Raw genomic sequence first — 21,494 nt, forward strand, 5'->3', positions numbered from 1 at the left:
GTGTTAAAAAAAATTTTTTTTTTGGAAGATATCCATAGACATTTATTAAACCATAGCAAAAGTAAATTTCTTACTTAAGTTAATTTTTCATCTCTATTTTTTGTGTTTATTTAAAATAAGACAAATCTGATATTATTTTAATCTCCAAGATGTTATTTAACAGTTGAGATAGTTATTTAATGCTTCGCTAACTAGCAGAAGACACTAGCAGGGTTTAAATCCCAGTTGTGCAGGCGGGGGCATGTTGTAACACTGCGTTACAATGTGCCCCTATTAGAAATATGCTATTATATTCTATACTTTTATTATTTTTATTGAGAAAACGTGAGAAAAAGGTGAATAAAGACTGAGAGTCAATGTTCAGAAATTACTAATTATTTATTTGTTTTTGAACTATGTTGTATAGCTGTGTTTTCATGTGTTCGAAGTCAAAACTCAAAAATGAGTTTATATTTAATTATTAAAAATTGCCATTATTTTATATGAAAACGTTTTTTAATTGTATTTTATTTAGAAAATATTTTAGTTTGTTTTGTATATTTTTTTATTAGATCAGATAACATTTTAAGCTGTCATATGTTATGTTACAATGTGCCCCACACATGTTACAATGTACCCCACCTATGGGGCATGTTGTCACATTTCACTTCCATTCTTTCGGGGTATATCAAGAAAAAAGTATATACTCTATTAATAAAACAAAAACACATAATTGTATTAGACATGTGGGAAATTAATGTGGGGAAAAATAAATACTCTGAACCATAAGTAGATTTACACAAACTGAGAAAGTCAAAAAGCGTTACTTTGTGCCCCGCTCTCCCCTACTTAACTATTGTTTGAATTTTATTATTGGCAGTTAAGTCTTTATTATAGCCTGTATACATTCAAAACAATAAATGTTTATATCTTTCCGTGTGTTCATGCCAACCAATTAGCTAGATAAACCAACAAAGCCAGTTACTTACGAAAAATCAATCAAACAAACAAAATTTGGGTCTGGTGAAGGCTCATGCGCTGAGAAACGTGAGCAGTTTGCAGCAGAGAGCGGAGCAGATCTACAGGAACATGGAGGAGTGGCTGGGAGCTCGCTTTCTGTCTGAGATGAACAGGTGAGAGGAGGAGGACGGCAGATCAGGAGAGGAGGAGAATTAATCCATTTAGCTGCAGCCTGCAGAGATGAATGATGACTTATAAATGGCTGAATATCTCAAATAAACAGGTCGTAGGCCACTCCCAAAACCACAATATAAAGCAAAAAAATTAATTTAGCTAAATAAATTAACTGAGGAAATGATTTTTATTTTATTTTATAAAGATTAACTTAATTCAGTACAACAAATACCATGATGTATAAAATCTTGTTTTGCAGTAGGCTATAACTTCTTAGTCAGTGTATATGTCATGTATGTGGATAATATGTTTGCTTGTGTTTCCAGTATTGACCAGCTGACAGAGTTTGTGCGGAAGCACATTGAGAATGCAGTTCAGATCCATCATGAGCTGGTGCTGCAGAGCGCTGATTTCTGCGTGGATGGAGACACACGTGTGGTGGCGAGTCCAGCATCCGCTCCGCGCAGATCCCTGCTGGAACAGCCCAAAAACAGCACTCTCACAGTCCAACAGCTGCATGTCCTCTGTGCTCAGCTGAGCAAGACCGCCCCGACGGGTCAGACTCAGCGTTACTACACAGAAGTCAAACATGCCAGGGATTGTTCACAAAAATTCTGTTGTTTTTTGATTGAACAATTCCTTTAAAATTGTGTGCTAAACTGAATGAACAGATTGAGAGTTGAACATGTTTCAGTTGAAGTTAGTAACTTTATTGTGTTGTGTGTTTAGGTCTGCTGTGTGGAAATGAGTTGACTGAAGTTCTGCATGAATTAACTTCTCATATGGGTAGTGATGTCCTACCTGAGCCCTGGATGCACATCACTCCCTCACAGGTACATCTTCACTCAAACACCTCCGTCTCTGACTAGCAGAGCAAATTAGGGTTTATCGTGTGTCTTCTTTCCCAACAAACCTTTGCTTAAAGTCCACATGAAACAGAAGTTGTGTCTTTTGTTCCCTAATGTGACTTTTATCCAAGTAAAACAGCTCTTCCAACCAGATTTTTTTTTAGGGCGGGACTTAATTTTATTCATCAGGAATTGATTGTATGGTTGTGGTTTTCTATTGGTGGATCTCATGTGAGTGACAGGTTGTCCCGCCCCTCACACCAGTGAACAGATCATCAGAGAAGAGAAGAGATGATGATGCAAGATGGAGAGGAAGATATTTTGATTAAAGATTACATGAATAAAGGGCACATGAATTTAAAAAGAATGATGTGCACGATAAATCATTTATAATGAACAGTGCAATATTCCATAAAAAATAAGAATTTTCTATTTTAATGTCATGGTGACTTTAAGAGGGAAGTGGCGGGAATTTATTCATTTTGAGAGTGTCTTCATTGTAGTCAAGGCCTTATTTTTAACATTTTTCTCCTCAACTTCCTGCTTCAATAGGAAATGTGTCCAAACAGAAAAAAACTGTGCTTGTCAAGAAATCTATACATTTAGACTATAAATTCTGATCAACGTTAAGACATAATTGACAAAAACGAATTGTGTCAAATTACACGATGCCTTACAGACAAGTCCTTTTGATGGTGTATGTGCTATTGTGTGTGTGTGTAGGTTGATGAGCTGGTGTGTGTATTAGCTCAGGACTCTGAGATGCTGGACTGGCGTCAGTTCCTGCTCAGTGCTGCTCTGCCGTGGCCGTTTCCCTCTCAGATTGAGCTGTTAAAAACCCTCCAGCGCTTCAGAGCCGTCGACACTGCAGGAACTGGACTCATCACGCAAGAACAATACACACAGGTCTATTACGCTCATGCACATTTCACAGAACATCACTGCAACGGTCATATTAAACAACACAGATCTGTAAACACAAACACATGTCCATACAGTTCTACAATCACTTTAACAACATTTTTTATTTAAATTTTATTCCAATTGCATGCTACTTCTACAATTAAAATCAATTGAAGCAAACCTCAAATATATTATTGTGCTACATGTGTATGTGTTTATCAGTTCATCTGTATTGTTCTATGATCAGGTTGAATTGTGGTTTCCCAGTGAAAGAAATCTTCCTGTCCCGAATGACCCAACCGAACCTCTGCCCTACGACAGACTAGCCAACCTTAAGAAGGTAATGCAACATGGAGGATTTTGACAACTTTAAAGGGGGTCATAATATTATTGCTTTTATTGTTTTTTTTACTGCCTTTTTTTACATTTGGAAAAATTCACAAAACAATCGGCATTAATGTGCTTCTCAGATTGTTGAAAACTTGTTTAAATAGACTTCAGCTGTTCATTTCTAACACAACAGTTCTGAAAGCTGATTCCTCATGAGTTGACCCCTTTAATTCTTTGAGTAAAACATCACTGAATACAGTAAATGCATTAACATTGATTGGTTTATAATTTGAGACTCTTTGAGGTGTTCTGAACATATACAGTAATCTGTGTATGAACATGCATATGTTTTTCTTTGTGTGTGTAGTTTTTCTTCAGTCTGTTTGCGAGCTCACACTCATCTCCGCTGATGCTGGACTATCTGAGCTTGCTGCTGTATTTCTGCTGCCATCCTGAACCGGCTCAGGGCTTCACCAGAGCGCTGGGTCTCGTGATCGGACACACACTGCACTACAAACACACCGGCCCACTCACACAGGTACACACACACATATTTGTATGGCTATCCATATGAGGATATTCATTTATATAATGCAATCACTATCCCCTTACCCTAACCTTAATTATCACAACTACCGTATTTTCCGCACTATAAGGCGCACCGGATTATAAGGCGCACCTTCAATGAATGGCCTATTTTAGAACTGTTTTCATATATAGGGCGCACCGGATTATAAGGCGCATAGAATAGAAGATACTGCAGTCAAACGTTTGACTGGGTTTGCGTTATGCAGTGGTCACCAACCTTTTCAAGCCTAAGATCACATCCAAAGTCCAAATGTAAACCAAGATCTACCACTTGCAAAAAAATATGAAAAAAACAAGTGGCTGAGCTGTAAAACCTTGTTTATACTCGACGCGTCCGCATGAGCGCGAAGGTAATAAAAAACGAATATCCGTCTGCTCGGGCAGATTCGGCTCAAAGTCGTGCATCTTCGGATGCGGAGGCGCGCGCGCGGCAAAATGACGTCATTAGTAATCCGAGTAGACGGATATTAGTACATCTCATCACACCGGCACCCAGTTTGCGCGTCTAAATCAGTTGTATGGTCTGGTGTTCAGTCTAAAACAAAACAGTTGCGTCAAGTATAAATGCCTCGTCTGTTTGGGGAGGGGCGCGCGCAGTCAGCGGAGGCTCGCGCTCCGGTGCCAGGCGAAAGTATAAACAAAAGGTTTAAGTCAGCGGTTGTTTTACAGACATTAATATAAGGCGCCAGATCCATATATAAAGCGCTCCGGATTATAAGGCGCACTGTCGTTTTTTGAAAAAATTTAAGGCTTTTAAGTGCGCCTTATAGTGCGGAAAATACGGTAATTGCCTAACCTAATTCTAACCTTAAAGGTGCTATATGTAACTTGTTCACTCTACTAAAGCATAAAAATACCATAATATGTTTGTGGATATTTAGGAAACTATTGCTGAGTTCAAATACTTGTTTCTCTGAAAAACACTTCTACAGCAAGTTATTTTACTTTGAAATGTGGGTTCTGTGTTGGATTGTCTGTTTTTGTTCTGGTCTGTGTGATCTCGCCCACTGTCAGTTCACCCAATAGTATTTCGACACCCCGGGATGCCAGTTGGCAGGAAACACAGTACATTGCAGCCAGCAAACAAACTGGGTCAGAGATTGCAGATTCTACCCAATCTAAAAAGCCTCGGTATCCATCTAAAAATCTCTATGAACAAGAGCATATTAAAACGTGGATAAATCAACTTACAGTGTGAATCCATAGCTTTCATTGTCAAGTGCGCTCGTTTCAGTTGCGTGTCCTCAAACTGGCAACACCCGTGAGTCTGAGGAGGAGGGGCGGGGAAACAATGATCTCCGATATTTTGAATCTGGACTGCAGTACCTATTTCGACCACTCGTTGTTATTCTTACAGACTGCACCTTTAACCCTAAAACAAAGTCTTAACCCTCAAACAGCCCTTTAAAGGGGCGTCAGAAAGTGAGAACTGGCCAATACATTCTCACTTTACTCACTTTGTTCTCACTCTGATGGTCTACAACTCAAACTGATCCTCACAAAGATAACTGTACAAACGCAAACAGTGACACAGTTAACACTCTTCTGAGCTGAGGAATTTGTGGGTGAATTTCACAAAACCTGTCAAGAGCTTGTTGGGGTCACATTTTACACCAAAATCAAAAGAAGGAAAATGTAAAGTAAATCGCTTTGGATAAAACCGTCTGCTAAATGATTAAATGTAAATGCTTATTGTTTTCTACTTTTCATTAATGTAATGTGCAAAAATAATCCATTATTTACTCTTGTATTGGTTCAAACCACTGTTCCTGCTGTAGTCTGTGCCGTATATGGAGGGCGCTGGAGTCGAGGCTGATGAAGAGGAGGAGAGAGGGGAGGAGCTTCATGAAGTGGGCGTGTCAGTTGATGATGTGCTCAGAGTCCTGAGTCGTGGAGATGATCACGTCTCTTCACATCTGAACCGATTCCAGCCGAACCGCAGGAGCCGAGATGAATTCAGAGAGGTAGAATAGAACAGCTCTGATCCAAACCTATAAAGATCCATCAGCCCAACTCAAACCCTATTTCATTTGAACTATTTTAATTCAAAATGCAAACAAATGAGAAACTTTTCCATTTAAAATAGCAAGCAAGATGGCAAAAATACTTAACAAATCCATAAACATAGCTAACAATTATAACCATAATGTGCATGTGTTAGTTACTCTCATTATTGTCTCATAAATGTAGGGTTATTTTGTGAAATCTTTGTGTTTCCAGTGTGTCCAAAAACGTTCACTGGAATGTTTTTCACTCAGTTTTGAAGCAGAGCAATAATCTGTGTTTCTGTAGATCAGCAGATGATCCTGAGTCTCTACAGGACTATATCTGTATTTAATGTGTTGTCGTGTGTTCAGGAGCTGCTGAAGGTGTTTAAGGAGTTGGATTTTAAGGGTGATGAGAAGATTGCTTTCTCCACACTTTCCTAGCATCCCTTTCTACAGGATCTAATAGAAGGATCCTCACAGTACCTGCTTCCTGTGAGTATAACACACAAACATGTGATCTCACACACATACTACAACACAGCTCAGTGGTGAGAGCTCCATGCCAAACAATGTTCAAATTAATATATAAAACAAATGGGTAACACTTTAGAATACTGTTCCGTCATTAAGGAATAACTACACAGGAACAAATGAGTAATGCATTATTAACAATCTAACTACTGTTAACTAACCAGAAACTCTGATGAACAAATTAGTAAGTAATAATGCTTTGTTGAATGTGGTAGTTCACTATTGGCTAATCAATAACTATTGTTTTCATATCTCCCACAGGACTACTAAGGATTACTATACAGGTTCATAATTAATGTGAATAATGCATAATCTATAATTCATTCTAAAGTGAAGGTCATGGTAAGCCACTAGTAATGACTCAAGTATTACCAATACTAATTATTTGAATCAGTATTCTAAAGTAAAAAACATGACAACTCTCTAATAATGACTGAAGAGTTTTTCGTAAGGTTTTGGATAGTAATGACTCAAATGTTACTACATCCTTCTAAAGGAATTACTAATTATTTGGATTCTAAAGTTGAGCTACCCCTAAACTTTAATTTAACCCATGTATGGTAGTATCTCACACTATTCTGTACGTTTGTGGTAAGAACACTGTAAGTACATAGAAAATGCACGTACTGTAAAATAAAGTGCAACCTTGTAAGGTTTTGGATAGTAATTCCTTCTGATGGATTTGGTAACACTTCAGTCATTACTAGAGTGTAATCATGTTTTCACTTTAGAATACTGTTCCAAATAATTAGTAATTCCTTCTGTAGGATTTGGTAATTTGGTAATACTTGAGTTATTACTAGTGGCTTACCATGATCTTCACTTTAGAATGAATTATATTATGCATTATTCACATTAATTATGAACCTGTATAGTCCACTGAGGTATGAAATAAATAGTAGTTATTGATTATCTAATAGTGAACTTACTACCACATTCAACAAAGCATTATTACTTGCTAATTTGTTAACCAGAGTTTCCTGTTAGTTAACAGTAGTTAATAGTGTTAATAATTGCATTACTCATTTGTTCCTGTGTCGTTATTCATTAATGATGGAACAGTATTCTAAAGTGTTACCAAAATTTAGTCATTGAATGATCTCAACATAGAAGATTCAAGTCACTAAATAGATAAATTCTGTGATCTAAAGTGTCTTTAAAGTCACCATGAAATCAAAATTGACATCATACTTTTTTTTACGGAATATTGCAGTTTATTATAAACGATTTATCAAAATATCTTCCCCTCCCGACATCTCTTTCCTTCTCTGATGATGCGCTTACTGGCATTAGGGCGGAGCAACCTGTCACTCACATGAGATCCACCAATAGCAAACCACAACCATACTACTCGTTCGAGAAGCCGTTTCACTCAGATATACTTCACAATAAGTGTTTATTAATAATTCTGATTACATTTCTTACAGGACATTCACAAAATTTTCCAGACCTGACAAACTGAAGATCCCCGAAGCTTCTCAACATGATAAACACTAAAAACAACACTTTGAATCACACAAGGCACACACTAATGAAATAATACAAATAATAATTACATTTATATAGCGCTTTTTCTCGGCACTCAAATCGCTTTACATAGAAGGGGGAAATCTCCTCAACCACCACCAATATAAGGTAAAATGTAAGTGTTAAAATTAAAAAAAAGTATTCAAATTAAAAATGTAAGTGTAATCGAAAGCTTTGGTTTTATTTGCTGCAATTTACATCTAAAGTCAGCATGAATACACAAAGATATGAGGGAAATGCCCTTCAGTAAACTCAAAGATCTCATTCTAAATGTATTTATTGTGGTGAAGATACATATTTGATTGTAGCTTTGTATTGTTGTCTCTCGTTAGAACCGTTCTGTCATATCGATAGTTTTGATGTACCGTATTTGTGTGATTCAAAGATGATTACAGTGAAGCTTAAACATGATCTCTTACAACAAGCAAAACATTAAGATGAAGTCAATGTAAAATCAGTATAAAACATAAATGTAAAAATAAAAAGAATAATGATATCAAATGGATATATAGAATTTATGGGTGAATGATTTGTTAAATGAGTATGGAAATATGAACACACACGCATATATGAGCAATTAAAGAAAATAATAGTCAGTAAAGAAAATAATGGCCTATAACTGTATTTTTGGCCTCAGATGAAATAATCATTTTCACTGTTCCTCTCTCTTGACACGTCAATCCCACAATCACCTGCTGGTGGGTTACTTGACTTTAAAATAAGAGACACTTCTGCTGTTGAACATGAAATCATCTCAACAAATGATATGAAAAGTAAAACCTATAATAACACTGAAAAAACTCTGATAAAGCAACTTCCTCGCAAAGAAATGTCCATGTAGACATGAGGACGGGGAACACTTTTATCATATTCAGCTCTGAAGAACTTTTCTGCAGAGGTTCTCTTCTGCTTTATTTCCAGTAAATCTTTATGCTGATCACGCAGAATTTGCAGAATCACATCAAATGACCTTATTTAAAAAGTTATAAAAAACAAAACAAAATCTTCAATCTTGAATAGATGGAAATATGGGATTGACAAATCTCTGTCAGTTATTTTTCCTGATGGATTGGTGGGTCTTCAATCAGGAGACAAGGCTCAGGTGTCCCTTTAGTTGGTGTCCCTTTAGTTTACTTCCATTTCCTCGACTTCAGTCTGCTGTTCTTCCTCAACGGGCATGTTTGCTCCGTATGTATCCACAATTTCCCCAAGGTTAAAATTTTCTTGTATATGTTTAAATTTTTCATCTTTTAGTAATTGTATGATGTCACTTCTTGTCTTGACCTGTGTGATGATGCTTTCCATGATGGGCTGCATGGAATATGAAAACTCTATAACACTTCTATCTCTTTCACCTTCTTTGTAATGAAAGCCACCAGTGTGCATGCCAATCAGATTGCCGTGTGCATCAAACACCGGGGAGCCAGATGATCCATGAAAGAAACAAGAGTTATAAGTTATCTGGTTCTTGTATAGATTTGGCAAACATTTCCATGATACATATGGACAGGAAACATTCTTAGATTTGTGTTCGATCATACTCTGTTGTCGATACGCTTCTCCAATGATGAAGCAGAGATCCATCTTTTTAACCCCATGATCCGAATCCGGGTGTCCCACAATGTAGATCCCACCACTGTTAGGAGAGGGGCCATGCTTATAACAAGTGACCAATTCAGTACAGTTATCAGGAGCAGCTTCCAATTCAAGAAGAGCATAATCATGGTACCTGAGCTTCTCATCTTTTTCATATCTGTAAGCAATAATGTCACTCTTTGCTTGGAGATCTATTGTCTCAGATCCGAAAATTTCATAATTGAACACAGCTGTCAGAGTCCCTAAAAGCTTATGTGTGTGAGGATCCTCCTGTTTGGGATCCAAAAACTTCTCAATAACATGAGCATTAGTGAGGATGAATCTGTCAAAGAGTAAGAAGCCGGTTCCTCTGGGAGAACCATCAATTACTATCACACACACAGAGTTGGACAGCTCCATGACTCGCCTCACTTTGTTCACCACAGTGAAACACTCATCAACACCTTTATCATATTCTTTTTGCAAGAACTCTTGAACCTTGGGGTTCTCTGGCTGTTTTAGCTGATTCAATACATCTTTCAATATAGTCTGCAGAATGTTCTGAATGTCAGTAAAGAATGAATTTCCAGAATCACCAGAAGAATTTCCAGAAGTATTCTCAGTTGCATTCCCTTCAGTTGAAGGATCTGTGCCGTTTGTCTTTTTCTCTTGAATTGTTTTTTGTTTGGTGTTTTTAGGCTGTTGGCTGTGTTCAGCAGACTCTCCATCATGCGCTTGTTGCTTTTTACATTTAAAATGTAACTCTAACTCAAATTTCTTGCCATCAGAATAATCTACTTTCGATATTATTAGCCATATTTTTTTTTTTTCATCAACGAGATTACATTTATCTTTAGAGATGTCTTTAATAAATCTGCCATCATTCTCAAGAGCTTTTTTAATAGTTTCTCCTTTGTGTGCAAATACACAAACATAGTCAATGTTGTTCTTCAAAAAAACATTATTGCTCTTCATTATTGTTTTCCTTTTCTTCCCTCTAGTTCTGATGTAAAAGGTGACTAGCCTTTTAGGGTCGGTATCTGTAGTTGTTTCCTGGTGTGTAGATGCTCTTCTTTTCTTTTTGTAGAAGTTTATTTGTAAGGTCTCATTCTTTTTAATAAGACAGCATGGGAAATTTGTCTTCACAGCTGCTTCATGGTTTTTTTTTTTGGATCTTCGGATTATTATTTCTTTCCCCTCCTTATCACTTTGAAATTCCTCATCCTCATTAAGTGCTCCAAATACAGTGTTGGATGCATCACATACAACATTTTTTGTCTTTCCATTTTGGATACAGTACTGGAAAGTGTGGGTTTTCCCTTCTGCATTCTGTTAAATAAAAACAAATAATGTGCAAATAATTTTAGTATTTAACCCTAGTCAAATAATGATTTTTTTATATACACAAACCATCAGAAGTAAACTCAGAACTCCTTTCTGAGAAGAACTATGTCCAAGATTGATGTAGTAGTCATTAAGGTTTATTTTGGTCAAATGTTATAAGTAGAGAAGTCCCACTCACATTTGATAAATTATTTTAAAGGGGTCATGAAATGCATTTTCAGATCTTTATATTATATTTCTGGAGGTTAGCTCCTTGCGTTCAGAAACACAAGTAAATGTCCACTGCTGTGATTGGCAAAGTTTATCACACCACACACCCTCCTTTACAACATGTATCGTGTGTGTTTTGTTGCACTAGATGGCTTAAGTCAGATTCAAATTAAAGTTTTTTAGCTTTTAGTATAAATTTAGCCTTGAAGTTATGAATAAGCTGGTGTGTTCCAAAACAATGACAAAATTCGCATTTAGGAGATATAAGCATTCAAAACGTACAGTCTCTCACTTCCGCTAAAATGGATCACAGACTTTTATGACATCACCGCAGACTTCAGGTTCTCATCACATCTTCTGTCCAATCAAATGCTCTCTAGAATCTAAAGTGTCCCGTTATAAATGCTATAAATACCACCTGGCCAAAGCGACCGTTGACACAATATGGGTTGGAGCATAGACTGTAAAAAAAGATGGACGACGGCACGACGCACCTTTACTCTCTTCAATTGTATTCAGTGAAGCTGCCAGTGTCCCAATATAGCGCTTACAAGTTTTGAGTCTGCGCAGTAGTGAGCGCGAAGTGTTTGGAGCTTATAATATGACAAAATTGTTTGAATTTGAATGTTGTAAATTTGAATTATTGACAAGTGTAATCTAACAAAATTTAATTTTATGTGGCATTTTAAATAGTTCTGAGATTGATTTCTTTAAACAAATATTGAACATTTGAAATTTAACAAATTTAAATTCGGAACTTCAAATTCAGTTTTCTAAAATTCAAACAGCGAAAATTCAGATCATACAGAAAGTAGGTCACAGGTCATCCTCAGGGAAGAGTAGAGGATCTCAGAAAAGTCGAACGGAGCATTTTGGCTGCACTGCAGTAGTTTTCTGGCGCAAACGTGGTTCAAGAGAATCCGTGTATCATTCGTTCAGTCGTTTTTTTTATTTAATATTAAAAGTAGAAAAATGAGAAAACCGCTTGAATATTAGGTTTCTAATATTCTAACAATAGTCCTCCGCTGCTGCAGTTGCACGGATTCTTAACGTGTTTATTGCAACTAGTAAACATGTATAAACATTTAATCTTTTTCTCATCAAACATCCAGACTAACCAATGGCTCGTCTCAACCCATACCGGGGAAGACCCTAGACAGGGCTTTCTTATGTATACTGTAGATATAAATTCACATACAGTTGCATCAGATGGGTATGGCAGGGTAAATGACGGCTGTCATAGCCTATCATGGTCGCCCAGTAAGTAAAAAAAATAAATTAAGATATAAATCAATATAATTAGTAGTAAATTAAATATTTTAAACACTAATACAAAAAAGAAAGAATAATGCATTGACTTGGGTATATAATAGACCTAACGTTAACGTAGACTGACTATGAGAGATATTAAATTATGCTTTATATCAGTCTACTCCCAGAATGTTTTTATGAGGTTCTGTTTTCAAGCACCCTTCATCTGGTCATTCTGCTAATCCATCTCATGTGCAATATGAGGCTTTTATGTCAGTGTATTTGTTGTTGTTGTGTAGTATGTGTGGTACATGTTGTAATGTCAGTGTATTATGTCAATTAAGCTGTATGTGAGCATACCAAGACAAATTCCTATCAACTTAGTTGAAATGGCTTAATACATTTGAATTGAATTGAATTGAATTGAATTGATAATGAACAGGCTGTGATGTCAAGTTAGCAATGCCAGAACTGATAATATGTTGTGTGAGCGAGCGATGCGCCAGCGCCATCACTTGGATTTGTTCCTCAGCAGGGGGAAATAACTTAATACTCTGTTATTTATAGTCAGAGGGCCCTATTTTAACGATCTGAAACGGAAGTATCAAACACGAAACGCAAGTAACTTTGTGGGCGGATCTCGGGCGCTGTTGCTATTATACCGGCGGGATAAATGACTTTTGCGCCCGATGCACATCTAAAATGGGTTGGTCTGAAGTAGCTTCATTACTCATAGGTGTGGTTTGGGCGTAACGTGAAATAAACCAATCACAGCGTCATCTCACATTCCCTTTAAGAGCAGGCGCGCTTGTTCCAAGGCGGATTGCTATTATAACGGCCGATAGGCCAGGCGCACGCCAGCAGCGGTTCACAGCCGAGGAGACCGACGTTCTCGTCAGGGCCGTAAGACACAGAGAAGTGACATTGTATGGGGATGGAGAAACACACCCAAATTAGCTTTGGTTAAACAGGCGTATCATAATTTGGTAAATGTGTAAGCTAGATTTATGCCTATTTTTCACATCTTCATGGACACCACAATGATTTCCCTCATGTGGAATATTTTTCCTTGTAATAATGTATGGTTTGCAAAAATGGGAACTGCTACGTCTGTGTAGATGAGAGAAGCAAAGTGTATGCGCGTTGTGCACACGCTACATTATGACAAAGCATGCGCCCTCAAAATAGCATCTGAACGCGCCACTGACTTTAGACTAGGTTTTTCCTGGTTTGTGGCGGAATTGTTTTCTGAAACTGCAAAATAGCACCAGGGAACGTTTGGAATATCTTCCATCCCAACTCAGTGTCATTGCCACTGCTAATAAAAATCTGAAATTCAGCATTATCTTCTTGCTATAAGATAATACTGCCATTGTTACATTGTTTTGCTGTTGTAAAAATACATTAAAGTGCTCTAGTTAATGTGGCTATTCTATTTATTTTTTGGCTTTGAGAATTTCTGAAAACTGTCATATTTCATATACATTTTCACACGTTTTGATTAAGATACTGGTTATATTTTAAGTAATTGGTGATTTTTATATTATATTGTTTTATATTTATTTTGATAACCCTCAGCCACTGTAGTGCAGTAGATAGTGAGAAAGTTACCTAAAGCTTTTTGATTCATAGGCTTAAAACACTATAAAACAAAAGCCACAAATCAATGACCTTACCTGAGCATTATGTGACGTCTCCCCAGATTTATCACCTCTGGCAGTCTGCTTTTTCTGAAAGAGAAAAAAACATTTCTATCATGTTTTCTTTATTTGTGGCTTTGAGAATTTCAGAAAACTTTCATTTGGTGACATTTGGATTTAGCTACTGATTAAATTTTTTTTAAAGTATAATTGGTGATTTTATATTTGAATGTTGATAATGATAACCCTCAGTTACCAATAGCTTTTTGTCTTGTAGGCCTAAGCACCATAAAACAAACAACAAATATAATGTCCTTACCTGAACATTGGCACTAGCTTGTGACGTCTCCCCAGATTCACTGTCTCTGGCAGTCTGCTTTTTCTGAAAGAGACAAAAACATTTATATTACAACTAAGCCTAAACCCAACGCAGTGTGTAAGCAGAGATAATGAGAAGGATCGCAGTCACCTGTCCTACAGGACTCTGATGGCCTCTCTTCTTCTGCTTTTTACTGGGTGATACTTTAGGCTTGTTTTGGGCCGTTCCATGTGTCTTTGAATAGGAAAAACGATGATGAGATGAGAACTTGCTTTAATAATCTCACTTGGTTATTTTAACAATGTTACCTTAAAACTAGTAATAGTCATATTATTCATAATATTAGTATTACCTTAAAACAGTCTTCTGTTATTATTTTGCTAGCAATAATTGTAATTTATTATTGGCAATGTAGTTACAGACCAAACTTTGATAGCTAAGGAAGCTGTCTCTTTCTGTAAAAAATTATATTCCTCGGATGACGCCGAATCCTTTTTCAGCCATATTAAAGATATGATTCCCTGTATAGATGATGAGTATGTACTGTTATGTGATGCCGATATTACCTCTGATGAGTTGTATAAAGCTGTAGACAGCTTGTCTGTAAATAAATCTCCGGGTAGCGATGGTTTTACAGCCTATTTCTTTAAACACTTTTGGGGTTTATTAAAAGATCCTCTCTCTCATGTTAAAAATAAACGACAGATAATATGACATTCCCCCTTACAATGACACAAGGTGTAATAACTTTAATCCCTAAATCTGATAAGGACTCCAAAATTGTAGATAATTTTAGGCCCATTACTCTATTAAACACCGATAACAAAAATTGTAACCATTGTCTATGCTAGCAGATTGAGAAAAAATCCTACATAAAATTGTAAGCGACTCTCAATCAGGTTTTATGATAGGAGGATATATCCAAAATAATATTTGTTAAGTTCTGGATATTTTAGATTATAGACATCTTATTGATGATGATGATGGTTTTATTTTATTTCTTGATTTCTTTTAAGGCATTTGATTCAATTTAACACCCATTTAATTTGGAGAGAAATTTATAAATATAATTGAATCTCTTTATGAAAATTCAAATAGTAAAATTTCTTTATCAGGAGGTGCATCACCCCGATTCTCTATCAAACGTGGAGTTAAACAGGGTTGCCCCTTATCCACATTTCTCTTTCTAATAACCACAGAGCTGCTTTCTATCTTTCTTAAAAACTCAAATATAGCTCCATTAAAGGTGTTTGGGCATCCAGTTTTCATCAGGCAATTAGCTGACGACACTACCATCTTTATGAAGCAGCCTCGGGAGTCTACAAAAGATCCACATGTTTTCTAAAGCTTCTGGCTTAAAATTAAATTTGAAAAGTGTGAGTTAATGCCAGTGATCCCATTATCAAACCAATATTTCAAAAACAATGATTTACGTTTAAATATATATCCTTATTATTCCATGTATAATACTTATGTGGTGAAGAGTTGTGCTTGAAAATCAAGGACCATAAGGCCTGGCGATGAAATTCTGATAATTTGACTGGTATTTTGTCAATGTTATAATTACAATTAAGAAGAAAATTCATATTACCAACGTTAGAAAGCATATGGGAAGGGATAAAGTTCCAAATGGAGTAAGGATTTCTAATAACCTGACTAAGCCAATTCTGCTCAAACATTGATGCAGCTTCCATCCCAACTCGGTGTCATTGCCACTGCTGGAAAAAGATTTTCCCCATTATTTTCTTGTTCTAAGATAAAATTGTTCTAAAAGTGCCATTGTTACATTTTGCTGTTGTACAAAAAATATTAAATGCTCTCTATCTATCATGTGTTCTTTATTTGTGGCTTTGAGAATTTCAGAAAACTTTCATATGGTGACATTTGGATTTAGCTACTGATTACATTTTTTTTTAAAGTATAATTGGTGATTTTATATTTGAATGTTGATAATGATAACCCTCAGTTATCAATAGCTTTTTGTTTTGGCCTAAAGCACCATAAAACAAACAAGCAACAAATATAATGTCCTTACCTGAACATTGGCACTAGCTTGTGACGTCTCCCCAGATTCACTGTCTCTGGCAGTCTGCTTTTCCTGAAAGAGACAAAAACATTTATATTACAACTAAGCCTAAACCCAACACAGTGTCTAAGCAGAGAGAATGAGAAGATTCACTTACAGGACTCTGTTGAAAGAAACTCTTTAGGTCTGTCTGCTTCAGTTTTTTGTTGGGTGGTTCTTTAGGCATGTTTTTGGCCGTTCTGTGTCTTTGAACAGGACAAATGATGAAGAGCTGAGAAATATGTTAAACTTGCACAACTTGATTATTTTAACAATGTAACCTTAAAATAAATTAGTGATAGTCACTATTATTCTTAAAATTAGTATTACATTAAAACAGTCTTGTGATAACCTTCTGCTGACATTAATTGTTTCTGTCAACTCATTTGTCTTTTATTTTTGCTTTGGTGAGACTTAAAAGTAATTTTGTGACAAAAACGTACAACGATCGATCGATCGATAGAAATTTTACGGTAATAATTTAATATTCTGTTTGGAAAAGGTTTACCTTGTTTATTGTTGCACAATTAAATTAGTCTGAAGCATGAATGTGTTAGTAGCCAACGTACTTTATTTCTTTCTCTTGTCGATCCGTCAATCCGTCCCTATGATCCGTCCACGCCCGGTAAACGGAATCGAAACTCACTGAAGACCTGCGAATGTGCACAATATGAAATTACTATCAAAGCCAAGCATTTTTACGTAGAAAACAAGAAATTAGCTACATTTAGTAGCCAAAGACATAGTTATATTCCTTCCAAATAATGATATCCTTCACTTTTCCGTTTAAAATGTAAATCAGGAAAACGTAGCCTACCTTGTCCAAGTTAAAAGAGTATCTGCATCACGCCCAGTAGTCTACAGGTAATCGAAAGTAGGGGAGCGGAAACGCGGGGCTAGTTGTAACCGGTTGTAACACGCTTGTTTTAAATACTTCCGCACATGCTTGGATGACGAAACTTTGTGTATTTACTAGTTGCCATATCAACACTATATAGAAAAAAATATTTATTTTTTTGGAAGATATCCATAGACATTTATTAAACCATAGCAAAAGTAAATTTCTTACTTAAGTTCATTTTTCATCTCTATTTTTTGTTTATTTAAAATAAGACAAATCTGATATTTTAATCTCCAATATGTTATATTCGCTAACTAGCAGAAGACACTAGCAGGGTTTAAATCCCAGTTGTGCAGGCGGGGGCATGTTGTAACACTGCGTTACAATGTGCCCCTATTAGAAATATGCTATTATATTCTATTCTTTTATTAATTTTATTGAGAAAACGTGAGAAAAATGTTAATAAAGACTGAGAGTCAATGTTCAGAAATTACTAATTATTTATTTGTTTTGAACTATGTTGTATAGCTGTGTTTTCATGTGTTTGTAGTCAAAACTCAAAAATGAGTTTATATTTAATTATTAAAAATTGCCATTATTTTATATGAAAAAGTTTTTTAATTGAATTTTATTTAGAAAATATTTTAGTTTGTTTTGTATATTTTTTTTATTAGATCAGATAACATTTTAAGCTGTCATATGTTATGTTACAATGTGCCCCTCACATGTTACAATGTACCCCACCTATGGGGCATGTTGTCACATTTCACTTCCATTCTTTCGGGGTATATCAAGAAAAAAAGTATATACTGTATTAATAAAACAAAAACACATAATTGTACTAGACATGTGGGAAATTAATGTGGGAAAAAATAAATACTCTGAACCATAAGTAGATTTACACAAACTGAGAAAGTCAAAGTTACTTTGTGCCCCGCTCTCCCCTATTATTATCATTATGATGAAACACTCTTTACCTGCACAGTGTGGCAGGGATGAGCGCCGAAGAGATCATGATCATCAGTAGGCTAATATTAGTGATTCAGATAATAGATAAAACGAATGTATAAATATAGATAATAAATATAATTAGAATAGAAATAGATATAATTTAATAAATAGATAATAAATATAATTTATTTGGACATAATTATTACAGTTACTAAGTTAAATAATACAATCTTTATTTAAAATCTTAAATAAGGCTTAAATAAATAAAGCCATCATAATGAAATAAGGAAATAATGCAGGCCTATTATTATACATTTTATGTCACGTGTTATTTATTTTTTGACTTCTTAAAGGTTCTTTATTCTGTAGGAGTGAAAATACGGCCAATGTATGTTATGTCATTGTTTTGTCCTTTTGAGAGGCTGGCACACGGTTAGAAAAAATAAGACAGGTTTATAAAGAGATATACAATGTATATGTGCAGCTGTAGGCCTATTTTTTTTACAAACATCCGCAGAATTAAACAATGCTGGAGCAGTCAAAGATATTTAAGAAGAATGTCGACCCTTTAAAGGGATACTTTAACTAAAACTAAAAATTATGTCAGCATTTATTCATGTTGTCTATTTTTTCCCTCAAAATATATTTCTTCTGCTCAAGAAAGTCATGCATGTTTGAAATGATGAGGGTAAATAATTCATGACAGCATTATAATTTTGTGTCTATCACTTTAAAATATAGCATTAAGGATTTCTGGAAATTATGCAGAATATAATTTATCCTTTGGAATCATAGATACAATCTAACAGAGATCAGGATGTAGTTTTCTGGTCGCTCCATTGCATATTAAACATAGAATGTACATGTTACACAAGAATCAAGTCAATAGACAATGACAATAATAGTGACAATGAATAGACACATTTGTATAGAGTCATCCAGGGATCGCACAGAACTTATAACTCTACACATAATTGAATTAAATTGTTAATTAAACATCCATGCATAATACCCCAAGATATATGAATGTGATTGATATAGACACAGTGGCGCCAATCACTTTGAGGAGATTCCCCCTTCCATATGTAAAGCGCTTTGAGTGCAGAGAAAAGCGCTATATAAGGGCCCGTCCACACGGAGACGCGTTTCGCTGTATACGTATACATTTTTTATCGTATTGGTGTTTCGTCCACACGGATCCGGCGTTTTCGGAGACTGAAACCGCTATTTTTTTAAACCGGGTCCCAAGGTGGATAAATCTGAAAACGCCGCCCTTGCGTTTTCGTGTGTACGGCCAATCCGTATATTTTGTGAAACGATGATGTCATCACACCAAGTGTCAACTAGTCAGACACCGTTAAGTTACAGCAACTACATTTATGGTTTTTCATATTGTTCAACAAAGTTCTTGATTTAAAAAGAAAAAAGAAAAAAAGAAGCTACTGTGCCTAATATTATTGTTGTATACAGCGCGCAAGGTTTATGCGCGAGCTCCAATTGAGTCTTCTTCTCCGTTTTTAGTGTATGTCTGTGGCAGAATTACAGCGCCACATACTGGTCTGGCATGTATACTACATCGTTTTGAGTCGGTTTCAGTGGTTTCGTGTGTACGCAGATATTTCTTGAGACGACGCCGTGTTTACGGAATTTTTTTTTTGAACGGGGAAAAAAAATATCGGATAGGGAAAGCTCTGGCTTCGTGTGGATGTGGCCTAAATGTAATGAATTATTATTATTATTATTATTATTACTATTACTCAAGACTCTGATGTCCCATTATTCATCTACAGTCTTCCTGGTTTGATCTATTTCCATGTTCACATCATTGTCTTCAAAGTTAAGATTTAAAGATTTATATTCAGAGAGAATGTTTTTCACTCAGTTTTGAAGCAGAGCAACATAATCTGTGTTTCTGTAGATCAGCAGATGATCCAGAGTCTCTACAGGACTGTATTTAATGTGTTGTCGTGTGTTCAGGAGCTGCTGAAGGTGTTTAAGGAGTTGGGTTTTAAGGGTGAGGAGAAGATTGATTTCTCCACACTTTCCCAGCATCCCTTTCTGCAGGATCTAATAGAAGGATCCTCACAGTACCTGCTTCCTGTGAGTATAACACACAAACATGTGATCTCACACACATACTACAACACAGCTCAGTGGTGAGAGCTCCATGCCAAACAATGTTCAAATTAATATATAAAACAAATGGGTAACACTTTAGAATACTGTTCCGTCATTAAGGAATAACTACACAGGAACAAATGAGTAATGCATTATTAACACTCTAGTAACTACTGTTAACTAACAAGAAACTCTGATTAACAAATTAGTAAGTAATAATGCTTAGTTGAATGTGGTAGTTCACTATTGGCTAATCAATAACTATTGTTTTCATATCTCCCAGAGGACTACTAAGAACTACTATACAGGTTCATAATTAATGTGAATAATGAATAATGTATAATTCATTCTAAAGTGAAGGTCAAGCCACTAGTAATGACTCAAGTATTACCAATACTAATTATTTGAATCAGTATTCTAAAGTAAAAAACATGATAACTCTCTAATAATGACTGAAGAGTTTTTCGTAAGGTTTTGGATAGTAATGACTCAAATGTTACTACATCCTTCTAAATGAATTACTAATTATTTGGATCAGTATTCTAAAGTTGAGCTACCCCTAAACCTTAATTTAACCCATGTACTGCAGTATCTTCTATTCTGTACGTTTGTGGTAAGAACATTGTAAGTACATAGAAAGTGCACGTACTGTAAAATAAAGTGCAACCTTGTAAGGTTTTGGATAGTAATTCCTTCTGATGGATTTGGTAACACTTCAGTCATTACTAGAGTGTAATCATGTTTTCACTTCAGAATACTGTTCCAAATAATAAGTAATTCCTTCTGAAGGATTTGGTAATACTTGAGTCATTACTAGTGGCTTACCATGATCTTCACTTTAGAATGAATTATAGATTATGCATTATTGACATTAATTATGAACCTGTATAGTTCTTAGTAGTCCTCTGAGGTATGAAAAAAAATAGTAGTTATTGATTATCTAATAGTGAACTAACTACCACATTCAACTAAGCACTATTACTTGTTAATTTGTTAACCAGAGTTTCTTGTTAGTGTTAATAATTGCATTACTCATTTGTTCGTGTTGTTATTCATTAATGATGGAACAGTATTCTAAAGTGTTACCAAAATTTAGTGATTGAATGATCTCAACATAGAAGATTCAAGTCACTAAATAGATCAATTCTGTGATCTAAAGTGTCTTTACAGTCACCATGAAATCAAAATTGACATCATACTTTTGTACAGAATATTACAGTTTATTATAAACGATCTTTAATCAAAATATCTTTAATCAAATTATCTTTAATCTTTTAAAATTATCTTTTATCTTTTATCTTTAATCAAAATATCTTCCCCTCCCGACATCTCTTTCCTTCTCTGATGATGCG

At 35.5% G+C, this 21,494-nt stretch overlaps 2 protein-coding genes across 5 annotated transcripts in view; one reads left to right on the plus strand and one right to left on the minus strand.

The window, feature by feature from the left end:
- LOC309499723 (sperm flagellar protein 2-like) overlaps positions 1 to 21,370 on the plus strand; it is a 55,715-nt gene extending 34,345 nt beyond the window's left edge. Inside the window, exons 2-9 of one of the 2 annotated variants that reach the window (XM_082171143.1) lie at positions 29 to 1,112; positions 1,440 to 1,669; positions 1,843 to 1,946; positions 2,685 to 2,867; positions 3,112 to 3,204; positions 3,562 to 3,732; positions 5,561 to 5,746; positions 20,002 to 21,370. In XM_082171143.1, the coding sequence (XP_082027269.1) occupies positions 1,069 to 1,112; positions 1,440 to 1,669; positions 1,843 to 1,946; positions 2,685 to 2,867; positions 3,112 to 3,204; positions 3,562 to 3,732; positions 5,561 to 5,746; positions 20,002 to 20,184 (1,194 nt within the window). In that variant the 5' untranslated portion in view covers positions 29 to 1,068 and the 3' untranslated portion in view covers positions 20,185 to 21,370. Of the gene's footprint in view, positions 1 to 28; positions 1,113 to 1,229; positions 1,670 to 1,842; positions 1,947 to 2,684; positions 2,868 to 3,111; positions 3,205 to 3,561; positions 3,733 to 5,560; positions 5,747 to 20,001 lie in introns of both variants that reach the window. The other variant, XM_082171144.1, reaches the window with a different exon arrangement.
- The window catches only part of LOC309499691 (serine protease FAM111A-like), a 59,570-nt gene that overhangs the window by 26,854 nt on the left and 11,222 nt on the right, over positions 1 to 21,494 (minus strand). Inside the window, exons 1-8 of one of the 3 annotated variants that reach the window (XM_082171082.1) lie at positions 17,050 to 17,330; positions 16,802 to 16,885; positions 16,351 to 16,438; positions 16,203 to 16,265; positions 14,318 to 14,401; positions 14,168 to 14,230; positions 13,885 to 13,938; positions 7,963 to 10,732 (exon numbers count right to left, since the gene is read on the minus strand). In XM_082171082.1, the coding sequence (XP_082027208.1) occupies positions 8,954 to 10,732; positions 13,885 to 13,938; positions 14,168 to 14,230; positions 14,318 to 14,401; positions 16,203 to 16,265; positions 16,351 to 16,419 (2,112 nt within the window). In that variant the 5' untranslated portion in view covers positions 16,420 to 16,438; positions 16,802 to 16,885; positions 17,050 to 17,330 and the 3' untranslated portion in view covers positions 7,963 to 8,953. Of the gene's footprint in view, positions 1 to 7,962; positions 10,733 to 13,884; positions 13,939 to 14,167; positions 14,231 to 14,317; positions 14,402 to 16,202; positions 16,266 to 16,350; positions 16,439 to 16,801; positions 16,886 to 17,049; positions 17,331 to 21,494 lie in introns of those variants that run through there. The other 2 variants (XM_082171084.1, XM_082171085.1) reach the window with 2 other exon arrangements.

This window comes from Leuciscus leuciscus (genome assembly GCF_965113295.1).
Source record: "Leuciscus leuciscus genome assembly, chromosome: 5".
In the NCBI taxonomy this organism is placed as follows: Eukaryota; Metazoa; Chordata; class Actinopteri; order Cypriniformes; family Leuciscidae; genus Leuciscus; species Leuciscus leuciscus.